An 18,445-nucleotide genomic window follows, 5' to 3' on the forward strand; every position below is an offset into this window, starting at 1 on the left:
CAACTGTCCTCCCCCAACCCCCCAACCCTGGGAGATCAAGATTTGGACTAGCAGCTTAGGAAGCATCAGAGCTCATAGAAACAGGCAAGAGGGGATATGGATCATTGCATCAACTCTTGATTCTTCCTGGAGCTGTGGACCAGGGGTTATTTCAGTATCATCTACTATCGAGTAGCCAGTCAACCTCAGATATGTGGGTGGTTGAGATCATAGGGGATGTTAAGGATGGGGATTCTAGTCAGAAGTCAAAAACAACATCAGAAACTGACTACTTTTCCAGACTGAAAGTATATAAGGTAGCTGTACATTGATTCTGTCACAATACAGAGGACAAGTAACATGACATTTTAAAATATTTGGTCCTTTTTTTGTTTGGAATAGGAAGTTTTGTTTAACTTCCTATGAAATTAATCCATATAATTTGTCATTTAAGGATCAGAATTCAAGTCTGATTTGAGTGCTGTTAAAACTCTCTATATTTATGGCCCAATAGAGTACACATCAACTTAATCAGAAAATGATAATTTAGAAGGTACAGTGTAATTACAGAAGAGTACAATGGAAAAAACATAGGGTAGGTATGTGTATATTGATATATATGATCATATACATATGATAATGTATTTATTAATCCATTTATTTATTTTATATGTTCCCTTATACTCTCTGTGCCTTCTTTACTATCCACAGCTTTGTTTGACCATTATGATCTTGCTTTTCTATCTCCAATTAGGTCTCTTCTCTTTACATGTTTTAGACTATTTGTTTTTAGACTTTCAAACTGGTGACCATTGATTCTCAGTTTTTCATTGTTAGAGTTATTTTTGGTTTTCTTAGATGTCTTTTGGTATTCCACTGTATTCCTTCCTGAATACACATGGGATGTATTTCCCAAAAACTAAAGATGTGAATGAAAATGCATAAGAATTAAATAAGATGATAGCCATAAGTCTACTTTCTTATGAACACTTACTTAACTCCCCATTGAAGGTAATTAGGAAGAGTTACCTGGCCAGCCAGGGCACGTTCAAATACATTGCAGGGTGGTGTTTGTGCTCATTTCCTTCTCTTACATATAAATCTACTTTTAGTTTCCTTGACCAGCAATTAGACTTAAAGCTATCCTATTATTTCTTATAAACTCCATCATTCCTTTTTCCAAAGAAATATTCAGAAGCAAGAATTCAGGACAGGGGAATATATCAGGATTTCCCTCGTGTGCATATAGCTTAGTTTGAAATCCCCACTCTTTCCCTATCTGAAATCTTCATATATGTTGAGTGTCAATATCTATTACATTATTAATCTCTTTTTGCCTATTGTTCCTTCTGGTAGTTATAAGGCCAGTAAAGAATAAACCTATTTTTCTTTTATGTGGAAACCTTTGAAGTATTTGAGGATGCCTGCAGTATCTCCCTTAGTCTCTGTCACTCCAGCTGAATATGGCTCTCATGACCATCTGGTCCCCCACCTGTTAGCCAACGTATCTTTTAAAATGGGGCACCCAGCATGTCAAATTATGCCTCATGTGTGTCTTACGTAATGTTTAGAAAAATTATTATTACTCCCATAATCTGGACACTGGAATTCAGTTCGTGCAAATATGTTTTTTAGCAGTTGCATCAAACTGTTGCCTATTATTGCAATATTTTTTTTTGTTCAGTAAAAATCCCCTGGTTGTCTCTTATACTAACAACACAAAATTAGGTCTCTCTCATCCTGTTCTTATGCTATTGATTTTCTCAAACCTTCATGCAAGATTTTACATTTATGCTTGTTAATTTTTCCTACTCTGAGGCATATGGGAGCACGATAAAGTGGATGCCCTGCCAGTTGAAAATGTGTTTTATGAGCTCTACAACGTTTTAAAAGTCTTAACTTCTATATGGGCCTTTTGGATTCTTCCTAGGTAGTTTTTGGGTTTCGTTTGCCAGAACAACATGTGTACAGAAAGAAGGAAGAACAAGTCTAGCTTTAAGTATTTATCAGGGCCTTTGAGGATTGCAGGAAACAATGACAAAGGCATTCTTTGGAAAGCAAAGTAACTATTGATCTTATGCCACAGTGGTTTCCTGGCTGCCCAAGTCAAGAACTTGTTGCCTATATACATTTAATCATGGTGTAGTGCCCAAGAGTTAGGGCAATTGAAACTCTTTAGACAGACAGGTAATTGCATGTGTACATCAAAGTTAATAGTGGCCTTGCAGAATGACAGAATATTAAATGCAAGGGAATTTTTTGGATCAATATTTGTTTCTTAAAAACTTCATAAACAACATTTGCCAAATGAGTGGTAAGCACCTGGTCAATAAGCATGTTTGAGTTGTTCACACTGCTGCTTTGAAACTCTCTGAGAATGAAAGTATATTAGCTGAGAAAAGAATACTCCTTCAGTTTCTAATTAGATTCCATCTGCAGGGCAGATTCTGTAAGTCACAAGGTACATATCATCCTTTCGTGGACTTCAAGAGAGGATTGGGATTGATACAGTTTAGGATGAGGATTAAGTCAGCCCAGACACTTGTTTTTTTGGTAAGAACTGAACTCCCAATTGTCTCTTTTTGGATGAGTCTAGGTCCTGGTTTTAGTGGTGGCCTTGCAGAATGATAGAATACTTGAGTAAATCCTGGTGCAGGGTAGATGCTTAATAAATAATTGTTAGATAAGCAATTTTATACATTGATGAATAAATGCACAGATGAATGTATAGCAGCCAATACTTGCTCATATTTGGGTATAGTAAATATGGTTATTATTAACTATTCTAGCCCACCTAGAGACCCCTGGTGGAGAGTGTATGGTGAGTGTGTCTTCAGCAAACTCTACTTCCCTATCTCCAGGAAATGGATTTTTTTTTCCCTTTTTCCTGGCATGTTAAAGGAGGAGAAACAAGAAATTCGCTTTAGTGTGTAACATTTTTTACTCAAAGGCATTTTCTTCTCTTCAAGAGCCTTGAGTGGCCTCATTTCCTAATTATTATCTTTAACAGGCTCCTATATTAAAGCAGCTCTCTTAGCTTTTCTGAAATTCACGTGACTTTGGAGGAACTCAAAGCATATCCTAGGCTGCCTACTTTCCTTCGTGATAAATGTCTCCTTCAGATGCCTGGGAGCACAGGTTGACTGACTCACCCATCTGAGTAATCATCCTTCCAAGAACTCAGTTATATCTATTAGGTGTCTCTTTAGCTTCCAAAACCTGATGACCTGAATTACATTGGATTAAACAGATAGTTTATTTTTTTCAAATTTAATGGGCCCAAATAGGTGATGCAGGCCTGGTGTAACTATGAAAGATGACATAAAACATTAGTTTCTTTCCTGCTTCTCCATCCTTGATGTGTGGATTTGACCCCATGCTTTAGGATGGGTGTTGCCCACAGGCATTATCATTACATTTGGGGCCCAAGGAATGAAGTTTTATGGCAGAAAAAGCTGAAGGGACATGCTATCTAAATCTGCCTTAAAATAAAAAAAAAAAACTGAAAAAGAAACAAAAACCACAAAATCCTTTTTTTCATAAATGTATTTTTTTAGATGTCAATAGATCTTCATTTTATTCATTTATTTACGTGTGGTGCTGAAAATTGAACCCAGTGCCTCACAAATGCTAGGCAAGCGCTCTACCACTGAGCCCTAATCCCAGCCCCCAAAACCCTTTCATAATGACTTCCATTTACATTTCCTCAAGATTAACTGAGAAACCTGACCGTAAGGAAGTCTGGGAAAGCCAATGCTTTTTTGCGGAGTGTTGGGGGTATTGCCACTCTGTGTATTCCATCCCCCCACACCAAAATTGGACCCACCTGCCAGAGAGAAGGCAGCTTAGATATTTAATACACTGCTAGACGTACTCTGTGACAACAGTTTTTCTTGGCTGATAGTTTTTTCTAATAATCAAAGGACAGGGTTGCTCAGAAAATAGCACAATTGGGCAGTCACTGATTTTAAAAATGAAACTTGATGTTTCTATATAGATACTACTTAGTAAGTCATGGCAAAGTATTGATTTCTTTAATTTTGGATTTAAATCTCATTCCTAATCAGGTCTTTCTTATACTTCCTTATCTCAGAAATCTCAACTTATTTTTTATTGCCTGATCTATCAGCAACCCAACTCTTCTTGCTTTTTGTTGTTAATCCGCAGCCCTGGAAACTCAGTGGATTCAAACTGCTGTTACCCAACTAATCTATTATTATTTATTATCAGATTGAGGAATTTCGTTTGGGTGAAAGTTACATTATCTCTCCATATCCCATTTATCTCAGCCATACTGAATAACTTCAACCTTCTACTAAGGTTATTTGATTGTAATGGTCAAGTTTTATTCAGCATGGTTATAAATCTGTATGCATTTAATTTGTTGAGTTTTTTTTGTGGATAGTTCCCTATTCCATTTAATCTTCATAAATATCTCCTGGTTTATACAGTAGATTGTTTTGCCATATTTAGAAAATACTACTCCAGTTATATGTAAAACAGAAAATGTCTGCTATGTTAATATACTTGTTTTCCTGTTCTTAATCTCTCTATAGGATATGGAGTTCAAAAATGGCTTAGCATCAGTATTTTGACAAACTGGATCAAAAGAAAATTAAAATAATATCTGGAGTTTTGTCCACTAATCACCTACTGTTAACCTCAAATATGTGTTAACAGTGCGAGGGGTGAGATTGCAGCAGATAAAACTGAGCAACCAAGGAATATGTTGAAATAAATTATAAGGTTTTGTCACAAAAACCTGTGATTTAGCTATGAAGACTTTTTTGTTCTTAAGTGCATGACATGCAGTTTTACCACACAAAAACTGTGCAACTTCCTTAAACATAACTCATATATGCATTTAGCCTTTACGAAATGGACTATAAAAATAGGCTCATGATTTTCCTTCCCCATCTTTGCACACATAACTTTTATTTGCCTTTATTGTGTATGTTTTATTCCTCCGTGAATGTAAATACATTCTCCCATGCCATTGCAGAGCATGGTTTTCTGCCACACATTTTCTTAAATCTGAATTTATTACTGATTGATAGCAGTGGTTAACACTTGGTGGACCTAAAAGGTAAAGCAAACATTGCTGAAATTTACAAATTCTTCAATTTTCTAATGCTAGCAAATAGGAGCTGCTTCAAAATAAAAATTGCCTATATTTTTCCTTTAAAAAACAAAGAAGAAAAAACCCTCATGTATCAGTTCAAATTCATTTGTACTAATTATCTTTCTCTTCTGGAGCAGCTTCAATGTTTCCCATGCTGTAAAAAATAGCACCAATCATTCCAATATAAAAGAGGTGTATTTTTAATTAATTAATTAATTTATTTTTTTCGGTCTTCTTTCCACTGATTGGCTGAGAAGGTATGTTTTGGGGAGACTCGTCCAGTGTTTCTAGAGACTGTTTATGTAAATTGAAATAAAAATCAGTATTACTTGAAAAAATAACTAAAACTTTGATTTAACAGTACAAAAGAGGGTACTGTCTAATCCTTCAAGTAGGAAATTGCTTTTCTTCATGATCCATTGCTTTCATACTGTTTCTGGCTGCTACTGCTGAAGAAGAAAAGACCCACCTTTACTCTTCCTTTACCATGCTGTTTTCTTGCCTCTGCAGAATTTGGCAGTAAATAATAGTTTAAATGAGTTAATTTAAATAATAATAGTAAAATGAATGAATGATAAGATCTTCAAATCTCAATTGGACAAGTGTGATTACAAAGTAGAAAGAGATTTGTAAGGGAAACTGAAATGAGGAATTAAGAACTTGGCATAGTGTAGCAATGAGGCTGGGATTTATTTGTTGCTCTTCTATATACTACTGTAAATGTTAGCCAGAATAGGGTAATGCATGCTTCAAAACTGATAATTTTCTGAAAGAGGGAGGTTTTTCTTCAAGATTCTTTGAATTTTGTCTCTGACAAAGGGTATATCAAAATATTGCTAACATGAAGGGATACTGATTGGGCTTGTTTGCAATTGATCTTCCCTTGACTATGAAAGTAAACTGTTTTAATCTCTAATTTTATGTTTGCTAGACTTGTACAAGCATTGCTTTTAAAGCAAACTGCTATGAATTGAACTAAAACATTTCCATTTTTAATGTTTAACTCTTAAATTGTATTCAGGCATGAGATTTTACAGTACACAAAAATTAAAAGTTTTCCTCCTTTTAAAAACGAGAACAGCACATCCAGTTTTAATTATTTAAGAGGAATGGTAAAATAGACATTAATTTCATCTATTTGTATTAAAAAATTCTCAAAGCCTAGCAATGTTTCTTGTATCTCTTTGATTAGGTGCCTAAAATTATCTGAAGGTAAACGAGTTCATTTGAAAATAATATGAGGCAATCATCAAGTATGCTTTCAAAAAATCATCAACCATGCTTTGTTTTAATACCTATCTTGTGTTAAACATTGAAGACCACACCATATGCCTAATGAAAGCTTCATTAGGAAGACATTAGTAAATTAATTCCACTCGCTGTGTGGTTTATTTTATTTAGAATGCAATAAGGTAAGTTCATTACTTTGCAGGCGTAATGTTTTCTACTGTACCTCAACATAGCCAGGAACAATTCCGCAGAGGTCTGTGGATCTACTAACACCTGTCAAGATAAACACACAGTTCTCTGGGGGAATCATCTCAGCAATAGAACAGAGAAAATGTGAGGGAAAGTAATTCTTTCACAAAAGGAAAAGCAGACAGTTTTTAAAAAATAACAACATTGATTAATGATTTTTCAAAATGCCGCAGAGGTCATATATTTCTTATACAATATCAAAAATATCTCCTATCTTTAAAAATAAATGAGCATTTACTGCTCATTTTGAAATAAATATTGTAAGCGATTTGAACTATGTGAAATGCTTATGCAATTTTGCATTGAGCCACTAAAAATTTCTCATCTCCTATGGCTATTCTTACCTCATCCATCCCAGAGCAAATATATTAGATTCTAAGTCTTGCAATGGCCAAATTATTTGAATGTCTATAGTGATGACTGTGAGAGTATTTCTATTATAAACACTGATAGCCAAGGGTTTATAAGTTGGCTATAAATGTGTGCTCTGTAATTCAACTTGGCAACAAGCATCTTAGTTTGGTGGTATCTGTCCCCCACAAAGTGTAAGAAATAAAGATACCTGTTTATAACATAAGTAGGAAATTTTAACGACAGATTTTATTCTTCTTTATACTACTTTTTTAACTCGGTATTCAAATTAAAATTCAGCCTAAGCTTTAAAATATATTTTAGGCAATGAGAAGGGCTTATCGAAAACCTGTATGGATAAATTAAGAAGGATTTGTTTACTTCTTCTGTTGGATTTGGTCATTTTAAACTCCTAAATATAAAAATAGATTTTACTGGTTGCTTTAATACTTCATTTACTCATTCAGCACAATAGTAATGTGAACACAGTTACATGTCATAAGTATTTTTTAGATGTTTGTGATAGTGTATTGAACAAATAGCAAGCAACTTGGAAGAGTTCAGAAATTTTTCCAACAGAGAAATATGTATTAAAATTTGATAGTATAATGAATGGAATATTAATAGAGGAGAGAGTAGTGTTTACAGAAGGAATAGCATGGGCAATGGCAAAGTTAAAAAACCAAAAGAAGCATAGTATATTCTAGGGTGGTGAGAAATTCATGTCCCTGGAGCAGGGGTGACTATGGGGAAAGCTGCATAAATTGAGCTAGATGGGAGATAAGAGGCAAAATGGAGGTAAATTTTGATGTGCTGAAAAAACATGCTATGGAATTGAACCTTCCTTGGAAAAGAGATCTTTATAGTAGAAGAGTCATACCAACTTAACTACAGGAGTAATATCTAAATATCACTGTGACAAAATGTGTTATTTAATATATATGTAATCTAATAAATCCTAAATTGGATGGGGATTGGATTATGGATCCCAAATAAAGCTATTTAAGATTCCATCCAAATTGCAAGATTGAATTCCTTTCAGTGCATTCCAATGGTAATATAGGCTCTGGAACATAAATTCTTGAAGATAGATCAAATTGGTTTATGCTCTAAGTGTTTGGGCATTCAGGAAGTTAAACATATGTTTGTACATGATTTCTGGGTCCTGATTTGAATATCTGTATTTACTAGAGAATTTTCAAATTATGTTTATTTTTAGTTTTAGCATCACTCTAACTTGTCTCATAGTTGTCCTTCCAATTCTGATTCCATTCTCAACAATCTCACATTTCTTTCTTCTGTGGTGCTGGATGTTTATGATGGACTGTGCTGTGCAATGCGGTGGACAGACCTCAGGTTGTCAGTTTATGCCATTGATCTTTCCTGTAGCTGATGCTAGTCAGACTGGAGGCCTGATTGCCAGGACCCGTAGGGACATTTTCCTTCCTTTCTTCTTTTCTTCCCCTTCTTTCCTCTCTCTTTTCTTCCCCCCCTCTCTTCCTTCCTTTTTCCCTGCCACATTCCCTCCCTCTCCTCTCTTTTTCTCTTTCTTTCCTTCATTATGATGGTTGACTATTTTGATAAGCAATAGTAGGTTTTATTTGAAAACAAGTATTATCATAAGTTTTGATTTATTTTCTTCCTGCTATAAAAAAAATGAAGAAAGATTAAACCTCATAAAGAACAAAGTTGCTAAGTACAGATTATACAGGCCATATTCTATTATATAGGTACTATTCTATTCTAAATGCTTTACATTTGCTAACTCATTTAATTCACACACCGGCTCTACAGTTAATGGCCCCTTTTATAGATGGGAAAATTGTGTCTAAATAACCTGCCCAAGGCTACGTAGCTATAAGTTAGTAGAAGCAGAACTGAGCCCTAGTGTGATATCTCATTTTCTGCCCTTAGCCACTAGTGCTGCTAGCCAAGGAAGAGCTCAAATATCAAGATGGGAAAGAAGACAGGATTTTTCCAATTAGAATAAAGGGAATTAACAGTTTTGTGGTAGGAAATGAGGGCAAATAGGTTTATGTGATAGACCTTTGGAAGTCTTCAGAGTTAAATCTAAGGGAGAGAAATGGGAACGACACTATTGCATATGCTTAGGGTACAATGTCTTGACTGGTGTTTTATAGGATCAGCTAAAAGGAAGTGAGGTCATTGGTAAGTAACTTAATGAGTAGCTCACCATATGTTCAGTACCAAAAGTTGTGTCAAGAACCTTGACATACTGACAGAGCAGTGGTTTTCAAAGTCTTATTCCCCTGGGCTAGCAATTCAGCATCTTCTGGGAACTTGTTAGAAATGTAAATTATGAGGGTGTCCAAAGATCAAGGGGATGGAAAGCAAAGTGATCTCTGATTTAACAGACCTTCCAATAGTTCCCTGGCACACTAAATTTTGAACATCCCAGATGTAGACAAACAGAGGCTGGACTAATAAATTGTCCAGGAGGTGGGTGAATTTTCCTGTAGACTGAGCAGGGAGAGTTTAAAATATGGCTAAATTAAAAACCACAACACAACTCATTTTTTTCATTCCTTTATCATCTAGCTACAATGTGTACATATGAATAAGGGATAAGAACATATTTATGAAGTACTTAATATATCTTAGAAACTTCTAAATCCATTATATAGGGAGTTGATTATTTTACAGATGAGGAAACTGGGGCAAGGAACCATTAAACCCAATGTCACATCAGTAATAACAGCAAAACTTTACATGCAGTTCTATTATCTTGAGGAAACACACATTAAAAGAGAATGGAGCTGTGGAAGAGTTTGTCAACAACACCAGTTTGTTGAAAACAATAACAATAAATAATATACAGTGACAGTGATTGAAAAATGGCATATAAATGATGGTCGATGCCAAGTAATGCCCACAATACTTAAAGACACCATTATAGTGGACTCTCTGTGACTCTGCCTTGGTGCTTTAGGCACCATGTTTTAGCATGATGTCACATGTTTATTAAATAAGACTAAAGAAGGCTAGATCATAAAATACTCAAGCCCCAAACACAACTAACCTTGACTTGAATAAATTGATTCATGTTTTACAAGTCAAACTGAATGTCCAGGCTTTAATTAAGTGAGTGAATTGGACATCATGTTGGCTCCTATTGGGTCCCCACCTCGATTTATATCAGTGTGGAGGCTCTAAGTAATAGCCAAATTGACCGAATTCACTAATCTATATCTCTGACTGCTTTGTGGGTGGCGGGAGATGAAAGCGCACTTCTAGATGCATAAACACGTCAAAACCATGTCATAAATAAACTCAACTTTTCTGTAATGTGAGTTTGTCATCTGAATAATAAAGGGATTGCACTATGTCTTCGAGCATTCTTTTAGCTCTAGCATTTTTTTTTTCTCTCTCTCAATGTTCTTACCCTTCTGATCCTTTGTCAGTATATACTTAGGGATCTACAATAACGCAGAGAGGGGACAGTATCGGGGTTTAGCTTTACAACTTCCACAGATCAAATCCTCTTCGGAGTCTCTACCCTTTCGCTCTCCCAGTTGGAACTCAGAAATACAGGTAGATGGATATGTGGGGTCTGCTTGTCTTGTCTTTATGCTGATATCAGTAGAAATATAAAATGCAAGACTGACACTCTCCTCATTTTTAATTTTTAAAAGATTAGTGCTGCCTGTGGGTTTTAATATACTTCCCCTCTGCTACTTTTAGTGTCTACCTTTCTATTTAAAAAGCTTAATACTGAGCTGTAAGGATTTTCAATTAAGCTAAGGAAAAACATTAAAAGGTTGAAAGTGTCCATCTGACAACTATTCTATTCCTTGAGATGGAAGGAATGATTCTGGAATATGAGAAAACAATTTGAATGTCTGCTTCAAATTATTCCATTTCTCCCCAAATTACACCTTCCACTCCCCTCCTCTGTCTCCCTCTGTTCCTTTTGTTTCACCCCTCAACTTGCAAACCCATCTTCCATCCTTAACACCTTTGTCCAACCTATTCTACCTCTTTGTCCTTGTGGGTCATTAATCATCATCTGTGACTCACTTTGGACAGTTTTGTTCCCAAAACTAGTAGGTTCTTCTAAGTAGTTCTAAATAGCCACAGTTGTTAGAGGCAACTAAGGGTTATCTGTTCCTTCAAGAGTTTTCATCAGTGCAGGTGACAATGTATACAAGATCAGATGAACTTCTGCTCCAGAAACATTTGTCCATTAGTAGGCACAAAATTTTATAGCCTGTTCTGGAGGCTTAAAGAAGTTCTAGCACTTTTTTTTTCTTTTAGGAGCTTGAAAACTATCTTGCAAAAAAAAAAGTTTTTCCTGAAGTAAATATGACAAGATTTCAGTCACAGCATCCAGTTTACCTTCTCTCAGAATTAGGTGACTATAAATTGTTAGAGATTAACAGTAGTACCTACCTCATATCGTTTTGGCCAATTATACATCATGCATATTAATGATTTCAATAAGAATAAACCAATTTTAACCTCCCAACATTGACAAGACCTTAATTTCCCCAATGATAACCTATTTCCAATATATATTCTAATTAATGAGCAAAACCACATCATAACTGAGATGGTGATAGCCCCTAGAAGCCACCTCTGGCTTCTGTCATTCTGGCTCAGATGATGGGACATAAATTCCCGATGAAGAGCTGGGTATGGTGTGCACCTATATTGCTCAGGAGTATGAGGCAGAATGATCACCTGAGCTTAGGTGTTTGAGGTCAGTCTCAGTAACATAGGGAGATATTCTGCCTCTTAAGTAAAAGGAAAAGGAAAGAAAATACAAGAAAAAGGAAGAAAAATCCTGATGAAGTTGCATATTCTTGTGGAGTACAGAACAACACATTCATATCCCATTGTCTAAGCTGAAATGTTTGGAGTAAATTACAGATAGCCTAATATTATGTTTCCTCCAATAAATTGTTGGCTCATTTAACAGCAGTTTTTCAGGTGCTGCCTTAATTTCCCTTAGACAATGAAATTTGAAACTCAAGGACTGACCAGCTGAAGAGACACAAATTATAAAGTAAACACAAGTTTTATTTGCTTCACCCAGATTAGGCATGTGTTGGGCCATAAAACTTTTCTCCACTATCTGGACAGAGAATTGCTCCTTGTTCCCTAAAATTACTACCATTTATAACAAATATTGCAGCACCAGCAGCACTGCAGCCACCCCAGAACCTCCTAAGTTTTGCGAAGGTGCCCTAGACATCTGCCTGAAAGACTGAAGCTACAATTTCTTCTTTCAAGGCAGCCATAAATATTTCTTCTTGAGCTCTTGAGAATTCAGTGAAACTAAGATTTCTAGCCTATCCTTTCCCTAACCCTTCCTTTATCTCCCAAGGCCCCAGACAGAAAAAGACAGGAGGGGAAAGGGGAAGACAGAGGAATTAATCTGATATAACTTTCCTATGTACATATGTGTGTACACCACAGTGAAGCTCACAATCATGTACATCCACACAACTGGGGTCCTAATTAGTGTAAGTTATATTCCATGCTTGTATAATTATATCAAAATGGACCCTACTGTCATGTAGAACTAAAAAGAACCAGTAAGTTTAAAAAAAAAAAAAAAAAGTAGGAGGCGAGCCTCTTCTCCACTGCATTCTCCTGGAAAAGTTCACCAGAACTTTCCATACCTATTCTATTCATGTGGACTCAAATTTATACAGATCATTGTCCAAAGACCCTTCCCCATCATTTTCCAGTATTCAAGATAATAACAAATACAATTGATCTTCTTTATTCATAGATATGAATTCACCTCCTCGCCTCACTTAAATTTATTCATAACCCCCAAATTAATACCTGTGGCACTTCAGCAGTCATTAGCAGTCATGCAGAGAATGGTGAAAAAGTTGAGTTCCTGACACACCTTCCCAGCTGAGATTGAACAAGGTGATGCTCTGCCTTCTTGTCTCCGCTCTCACACTGAAAACAAGTGCCCTATTTGCAGTTTATTTATTTATTTCCATGCTTTTTACATTTCTATGCTTTTTGTTAGCGATTTTGCTGTTTTAAATAGCACCCAAGCATAATGCTGAAGTGCTGTCTTAATGTTGGTAAGTGCAAGAAGACTGTGATGTGCCTTACAGAGAAAACACGTGCTGGATAAACTTCATCCAGGCATAAGCTAAAGTGCTGCTGGTCATGATTTTAATGTTAATGAAGCCACAATACATTAAATAAGGTCTCTTGGAACACAAAGAAAATAAAGTTATACATTAGTCAGCTGACCAAAATGTGTGACCAGAGAAGCACAGGAACCTAACCCTGTATTTCTCCCTAGGAACAATAGTTCAATATTGCTAATTCATTGTTCACAGTGACTTTATAGACCACTACTGAGAATAATGAGAATTGACTGTATGAACTGAGATCAACTTATGTTTCACATATGCTGGGCACTAGAGGGAGTACAAATGAAGACTTGATTCCTGTCCCTCTCCGGAATCTGCCACCTAGTTGGGAAAGGAAGTATACATTAACACCATATATTAGGGTACTGGTGAACAATGTGATACTTCACGTCTTACAGACAGAAGAGAACCCGAATGTATTGTGCATGCTAATCAGCTCAAATACACTATATCTATATGAGAGGAGACATGTGATGCCGTAATTGTAGGGAGCATTTGATATTTTTTAAGGTAACATTAAATATTGCATTATATCCTTCCTGCCCCATGGGATTGTTAGGAAAGATGGGAACATGACTATTTTATAACGGAAGCTGTGGAGCCTCAGGGAGAGGCTAAGTAACTAATGTGACATAAGCAGTAAATGGTGCCAACAATGCATCACAGGTCTCCTAACTCCTAATCCAGTGCTCTTTCTACACTCACGCTGTGAAATGTCAAACTCAGAATAGGGACTGATAGTCTTAAAAACATACTGTGAAGATGATTCTCCTTTTGAAGCTCTACTTGATATCTTAAAAATAAACACAACTCTTACTAGTGGATGAAAATATATATATTACAACAATACCAAAATGAAGAGGAAATGGCCTGGGGGCAAGGGCACAAACAGCAATCAGTGGAAGATGCTGGATTTGTGTTCTATTGATCTCTGAGCTACTGCAGGAGGGTAAGAGATGTGCCTTTTTTTTTTTTTTTTTTTTGGTAGCAGTCTTGGGGATTGAACCCCAAGTCACTCCACCACTGAGCTACATCTGCAGCCCTTCCTGTGTGTGTGTGTGTGTGTGTGTGTGTGTGTGTGTGTTGAGATAGTCTCCCTAAGTTGCTGAGTCTAGCCTCAAACTTGGGCTCCTCCTGTCTCAGCCTCCTGAGTCAGTGGGATTATAGGCACGTGCCACCATGCCCAGCAATATACCTTTTTAAAAAAAGATTAAAACACCTTCTCTAACAAGGCTAAACAGTTTCAATTAATGAACTGTTGAGGAAATATTATTTACTAAAATCAAATAAGCTTTTGACAAGAATGTGATATGTTGGATTGTTCCAGATTTGATTTGGAGGTACCTGGGCACTGTTTAAATAGTGGTCATCAAAGTGACATGGTTGGCTTTTGGAAGGGAATAGTAAGAAGCAGAAGCACACAAGTTCAAATGACCACTCAGAGGAGTAGCTGATTTGAATCAAATCCTCCAAGAATTCTTTTTCTTTTTTTCAATGTAGGACTTTATATTTGTTTATATTTGATTGTAAGAAGCCTGGAAAAGGTTGTGTGTGCTCATAATTTTTTTGCTTTGTCTTTATATAAAGACCAAAAATATCCAGTCACTAGATATTTCATCATTTTGTACTGGGGAATGTTTCAATCATCATCTCAATTCTGAATTCGGACTTGCCCAATCCACTTGCATTGCTTGAGTTCTACCCTGAGGTGTGTGGTAGCTTGACTGGACATTTACCTAGGACACACAAGCTTCTAGTTTAAAATGTTGTGTTTCACCAACAGAATATAAATTCCCTTGGGCACTCCGGAGTTATAAATTTAGTTCCCTGAGTTATTTTCCTTATGAGACAAGATGAGAGAAAGGTCGAAAAGATCATCACAGCAGGGTATCTATAGAGATCTTCGGAATTCTTAACTATCTCAAATCTATTGACCGAAATACAAGCAATTTCAATCATAGCATTTCTCTCTCCGCTGTTTCCTCTTCTTCCTTTCTTTCCATTCTCCCTCTTTCTACCTCTTCTCCAGCTTCCAAATTTACTCACCCCTTTCCCTCCTTGTGAGTTTTGGTCCCCTGAACTTTTCACTGCCTTCTATGAGTTATAATATTGTAGTGGGAAGGAGGACTCTTTGTTATGAGTCGTGTGTGTAATTAACGGATCATTAGAATCGATGCTTGAGTAGATGGTGTCAAGCCATATTTAGCAGTTTGGGTTTGAACACCTGGTAGAATAAGTTTGGTCCAATAAAAAGAGCCGAATTCTTTCCCTTTTAAGAGCTCTCAAGACACTGGTTACATCTAAACCATAGGGGTAGGGGAAGGGTGCCATTTGCCATTGTAATTCAGACGGAGGGATCACCTGGCGGAGGAGGGAGAGTTGCTTTTTAGGTGTTTCCCGCAGCGCCATACACGTGTCCCTTTGATGTGTGGAGAATGCGAGGGAGAGGCAAAGCAGGGCGATTTTTGTGGGAAGCTAGACCAGCCTCCCTCGTTACTTAGGCTCGTCCTCTGCATTGCATCCGAGCTTCAGTGATTTGCTGTTTGGAGACTGCAGATTTGCATAGAGCCCCTTGCTTCGCTAGCGTGTGTGGTTTTTCTTTTCTTTTTCTTTTCTTTCTTTTCCCTCCCTTCTTTTTTTTTTTTTTTTTTTTTTTTTTTTCAGTTCCCCACTCCTTCGTCTGCTTCTTCTTTCCCTCAGCTCTCTTTCCCTTGTTGGAGCCCGGCTTCCTTCATAAGGGTGCACTCTTCCCTCTGAACCCCTCGCCGGGCGTAAGTGTCAGGAGGCGGCGGACGCGGAGATTGCCTCGGGAGCAGGCGATGCGCGCCGCTGCTCTGCGCGCTGCCCGGGGGAGGCTGGCGCGAGCGGGCGAGCCGGCCGGGGCTGAATGGAGGGAAGGGGTGCCTCGATTCTATGGGGTCTGCTGCTCCCTTGAAAGGAGGTTGGGCCGGCGAAGTGGCCTCCCCAGTCCCCACACACAATGCTAAATGGATTTACCTAGTGGACTCGTGGTGGATGGCTGTCATGTAGAAGTGAGGACCCTCCGGGAGGAGCTTTAAACAATTTCCCGGCTCCCCACCCCCCGGCACGCACTCTCGCCCGAAACTCTTTGGGAGTATCTCTCGAGAACCTGGAGCCCTGGAAATCTGGGAGCAGCCATCCTCTCCGCGCTTGCTGTTCCCCGGGGCTGCCTTTCCGGACAAGCCCCCAGCCAGCTGCATTCGCCTCGGCTATGTTTCGGATTGTTTGGGGTGCAAGGCACGGCAGACTCCAGGACCCCGAGAAGACTGTCCAAAGGAGGGAGAGGATGGGTGCCCTGGCGCGGTGAGGCGGCCGGCCCCGCAGCCCACCCTGCGCGCCTGCTCCCCTGCGCCCTCTCCTCTCCTCGCGCCCCAAACTTTGCCTCCCGCGGCGGCTGCCCCTCGGCGGGTGCCCCGCCATGTACCAGAGGATGCTCCGGTGCAGCGCCGAGCTGGGCTCGCCCGGGGGTGGCGGTAGCGGCGGCAGCGGCGCAGGGGGGCGCCTGGCCCTGCTCTGGATAGTCCCGCTCACCCTCAGCGGCCTCCTAGGAGTGGCGTGGGGGGCGTCCAGTTTGGGAGCGCACCACATCCACCATTTCCATGGCAGCAGCAAGCATCATTCAGTGCCTATTGCAATCTACAGGTCACCGGCATCCTTGCGAGGCGGACACGGTGGGTCTGCGGTGCCAAGTTCTTACGGGTTACCCCTTTGCTTTCCCCCTTCAACCCTGTACTCGCTCCTGGGCCCCTAAGGCTCAGAGAAATGGGAGCTCGAGAAAAGGGAGGTGCATTTGGGTGTGTTTGGTGGGAGCCACTTATCTCTTTGAAGACAATAGAAGGGGATGGGGAAGGCATCGCGGGTGTTTGTGGAGAGGGTGGGAGGGGCATTCCTTGTAGAGGTGCGGAAAGAGAGATGTGGGCACCTATTAAAGGATCAGTCCAGGGCGGGCCGCTGGCCCCGAGGGAAGGGGGCGTCACTCGCCAGAAGGTCACTTAGTGGCCAGATGGGGCGCCACCCTCAGCCAAGGGACTTGAGCGCCAGAGAGAAGAGGGCTCTGCAGAACCTTTTGTCTGTGCTGTGTGTGCTGCCCCACCTCCTGCCCATCTTCCCTGGTCCGGGGGATGGAGAGATTTCTGCCTGCACATTCCTCCAAAGTAAGCTCAGACTACAGTCAGAGGGAAGCGGTCCCGGGACTCACTCAACAGGAGGCCAATCAGTGCTACCCCTACTCTTCACTTAATTGGAGAAGGTATCAGGATAACTGAGGCACCCTCTTCAATGCTAGCCAGCCACTACCGGGAGGTACAGAGGGGACTTCCGGACAGTGCCTTTCTTCCACCCACTGCATGCATATATACATCTTTTCTTGGAGATTAGGTTGAGTTATTTTCTAAATGGAACAGAGAGAGGCTTGGCTACACAAATCCATCTCCCTGAGGATCTTGTCTGCAGGCTGCTGTAATAAGGAGGTCCTGCTTCCTCCTTCCTCAGTATATTTTCTCTCCAAGGAGGGTCAGTAAGTCAAGGCTGTCTGGATTAAACCTGGGCATCTGCCTGGAGGAAGAGAAGTTAGAGCCGAGGGTCCTTTGTAAAGAGGAGAGTGTAGAGAAACACCTTGGAGGGTTACTCGGTACCTTCTCCATAGTGACCAACAAGGTGAACCAGTTTTCTCCCATCTTTGGGTAAATGCTTATTTCAGATTCCCTGAATTGACAAAAATAAAATATCCAACGAGTTTTTTGTGAGTCTTTCCCCAATCCCAACCGTTCTTTTCGACTCAGTGTAAAATACACTCGTTAACAAAGCAGAGTGAAAGTTGTGAACAGTTTCTTGTGTCCCTTTTCCATCTTTTTTTGCAGGGCCCATTCACCTTTAAGCCTTGGTTCAGCCCTGGATCCTTTGCCCCTCTTCCATGTATTTTTCTCTTCCCTGAGCAGCTGCTGGTGCTGCCAGGATGACCCCCTTCCACAGGACAGTCTTCTACTTGGGGCAATGTGGTTTAGATATGAGAAGCATAACCCAACTAAAGAGAGGCCAAGTTGTTCTGACAACTCCTTTGGGAGTAGAAAAAGAAATCACTTCACTGAGGGTCGTAGGAATTGGCTCCCTAGCTCCTTTCCTCAATTCTCTCCCAGTAATTCTCTCAAGCATAGCTAATATGGAGACAGGAGTGATGCCCGGAAGCGGGGCTTCCTAGCTGCAAGTTATCAGAGGGTCAGTCCTTCTAAAATATAGTAAGGAGTTTCTAATGCTGTCACCACTCGCTCACGGTATTCTAGGAGCTTGTTGCTCCCTTTACCTGGATGCAGTTCTCAACCACTGCCCTGCCTTTGTGCAGAACTGTGTA

General features: G+C 39.3%; 1 protein-coding gene across 36 annotated transcripts in view; it reads left to right on the top strand.

The window, feature by feature from the left end:
* Nrxn1 (neurexin 1) overlaps window positions 1–18,445 on the top strand; it is a 1,060,789-nt gene that overhangs the window by 641,286 nt on the left and 401,058 nt on the right. For 2 of the 36 annotated variants that reach the window (XM_047522027.1, XM_047522029.1), the window contains exon 1: window positions 15,873–16,769. The exons of the other annotated variants lie outside the window; for them this stretch is intronic. In XM_047522027.1, coding sequence (XP_047377983.1) covers window positions 16,517–16,769 — 253 coding nt within the window. In that variant the 5' untranslated portion in view covers window positions 15,873–16,516. Of the gene's footprint in view, window positions 1–15,872; window positions 16,770–18,445 lie in introns of those variants that run through there. 36 annotated transcript variants of the gene reach the window in all.

Source organism: Sciurus carolinensis, chromosome 13, assembly GCF_902686445.1.
Source record: "Sciurus carolinensis chromosome 13, mSciCar1.2, whole genome shotgun sequence".
Taxonomy (NCBI): Eukaryota; Metazoa; Chordata; class Mammalia; order Rodentia; family Sciuridae; genus Sciurus; species Sciurus carolinensis.